Raw genomic sequence first — 2,453 nt, 5'->3', positions numbered from 1 at the left:
TCAAAGTGCTTCTACAGAAACCTGCTTTCGAATAAATTTCAGAAAGCTTTTCCTGATGTCCCTGGTTTTAAGGCAGTAAATAATCGGGTTCACCAAAGGGGGTATCAGGTTCTGTAGTACTGCAGCCATAATACGAACATCGTCAGAAAAGCCCTGGATTCTGTAGGAAATAAAGACGAAAACTGCAACAAGGTAGAAGACGAGAATTACTAAAAGGTGAGAGGCGCAAGTAGAGAAGGCTTTTTTCCTCCTTTCCGAACTGGCCACCTTCATGACGGAAATAATTATTTTGATATAGGAAAAAAATATGAAAGCTAAAGGAATTAACAACACTGACATAGCCAAAGTCATAGAAACTATGGCATTTAAGGTGACATTTGCACAGGCTAGCCTGACCACAGCAGAGTAGTCACAAAAGGCATGTAATACAACATTTGGTCCACAAAACGGTAATCTTACTGCCAAATACAAAGGTAACAACGGCATTATCATACCGCCTATCCAGCATAAGATGTATAATTTGATTAAGTGTCTGTTACTCATTATTGTTGAGTAATGTAGTGGATCACATACAGCCACATAACGGTCATAAGCCATTACCATTAATAGAAAGGATTCAGTTGAACCTACACCCAGATAAAAAACCATTTGGGTGAAGCAGGCTCCGAATTCAATACTTTTGGTGTGAAAGATTAAATTGGTTAATATTTTGGGTACTGTAACCGAAGGAATACACAAGTCTAAAAAAGCTAAAGCTCCAATAAGAGTGTACATTGGTGTATGGAGAGATTTATCGAACTTAATTACGATTAATATTGACACGTTGCCAAAAAGTGTTAGAACGTAGGTTATCAGGAAGAACGCAAAGAGGATATTCTGTGATCGCTGGTCCTGGATGCCTGAAAAGCCATTCACTATGAACTCTGAGATGTTCGTAATTGTTTGATTGGAGATAATCATCTTCAAGGCCAGGTCCGTCTGCAGCTGCAAAACGAAATAGTTTCCTGTAATTAAACAGTGGATGAAACTTTGGAAAATCGACGTTTATATTTTGATTAGGCTTCATCTCAATGTTTGGTACTAATTCACGGGCTACACACAGTAATGCAGTTACTCTTATTTTCTATTCTGTATTTTAAACTTGCTTTGTTTTCTACATATCTGAAATACGACACAATTAGGCTTTCAAAGGAACTTTAAAACAAAACGACGTTTTTTTATTCCTTAATCTCTACACAAAACTTAAAAAATTAATGAATTCATTAATTAACCCGATTTTCCTCATACATTTATGAAAAAGTATCTTCGTGTCTTCTTTTCATATTACCGGCAAATAATTTTTATTTTTGTCTATACATATTAAGGGGTTACTGTTTATAGCTACACATTATCTATTTCAAACCTACTCCTGATTTCACGTATTACAAAACCCGAGAAACTGTCATTAATGTCGCAAACAAGCACGAAAAAAAATGTTATTATTCATATGGTCTCTCTGCCGGCGATGCTTACCTGTGCAGTGTTGGTGACAGATTTGGACTCAAAAACAAAGTTAAACAAAACATATTTATTTTCATTATGGGATCCCAAAAGATGTGTCAATTAAGATATCATGGTGCAATTAGCTCCAGATGAAAAACCCAAGAGAGTTCAGTTTCTGTCTACCAGAAAAAAAAGTCAGCCACTGCAAATCCTGTTAACATTGTAAAGATTAGAAAAACCTTTTTTAACTCCCTTTGAATAAAGGTATACTGTATTTCCAAATCAGCAAGGAAATGTATTTAGTTGTTTGGTTACATCTTCTACAAGGTAGCATTGTAATAACCTCATGAAGTCATGCTGTAGGTCTCATTTGCTGAATGAATATGCTGTTAATAACTGACCTATCAAGAAGGCCTTAAACAATTCTTACTGTTTGCATGAGATGGTATTAGAATAATAGGACACAAGGAACAATTTGTTTCATTTGGATCTACAGTATGTGTTCTGTATGCAGGTAAAACAGTAAATGCTTTTTCAAGGTGCAATACCAATTCCAGGTGGCTCAACATGAAATTACAGATATAGAAGAGTTATTTAGTAGAGACCTACAGTATACCTGAGGTTTATCACAAAATATCTAGAGAAGAAGCCACAGTTCCACCATTTGTATAGATCTGTGAATGCCTGTGTTTGTTCATATATTAGAGCCCTTTTAATTGATTTAACAGAATTATCTTGTTGTGTGTGTACACACTTAAATTAATGGCCTATTCGGTTAAAAGGTCTTATTTGGAGAATGGGAAGTGTTGGAAAGCATAAATGTTCATCTGCTTGTAGGTAAAAAGTTCAATCTTGGTTCAGTTACACTCAGTGGTGAAAAAATTGATGGTGATGTTTCATTGTCATTTTACTGGAGAGTTGAGTGTTCATGTGAGATGTTAGTGCTGCTGTTTGGATTCTAAAGCCAGAAA

The 2,453-nt window shown here is 35.5% G+C and overlaps 1 protein-coding gene across 1 annotated transcript; it reads right to left on the bottom strand.

The window, feature by feature from the left end:
- On the bottom strand, window positions 1-960 carry LOC148830527 (olfactory receptor 10R2-like). Its single transcript, XM_088919893.1, has one exon. It carries the CDS (start codon window positions 958-960, stop codon window positions 1-3), a length of 960 nt encoding a protein of 319 aa, XP_088776019.1.
- Window positions 961-2,453: the final 1,493 nt, after the last annotated feature.

The sequence above is a fragment of the Atractosteus spatula genome, chromosome 7, assembly GCF_055471065.1.
Source record: "Atractosteus spatula isolate fAtrSpa1 chromosome 7, fAtrSpa1.hap1, whole genome shotgun sequence".
Taxonomy (NCBI): domain Eukaryota; kingdom Metazoa; phylum Chordata; class Actinopteri; order Semionotiformes; family Lepisosteidae; genus Atractosteus; species Atractosteus spatula.
This window is presented reverse-complemented; position numbering and strand designations above follow the sequence as displayed.

Bases quoted from the DNA above. Each gene is read 5' to 3' on its own strand.
- LOC148830527 (XM_088919893.1), bottom strand. From the start codon at position 960: ATGATTATCTCCAATCAAACAATTACGAACATCTCAGAGTTCATAGTG.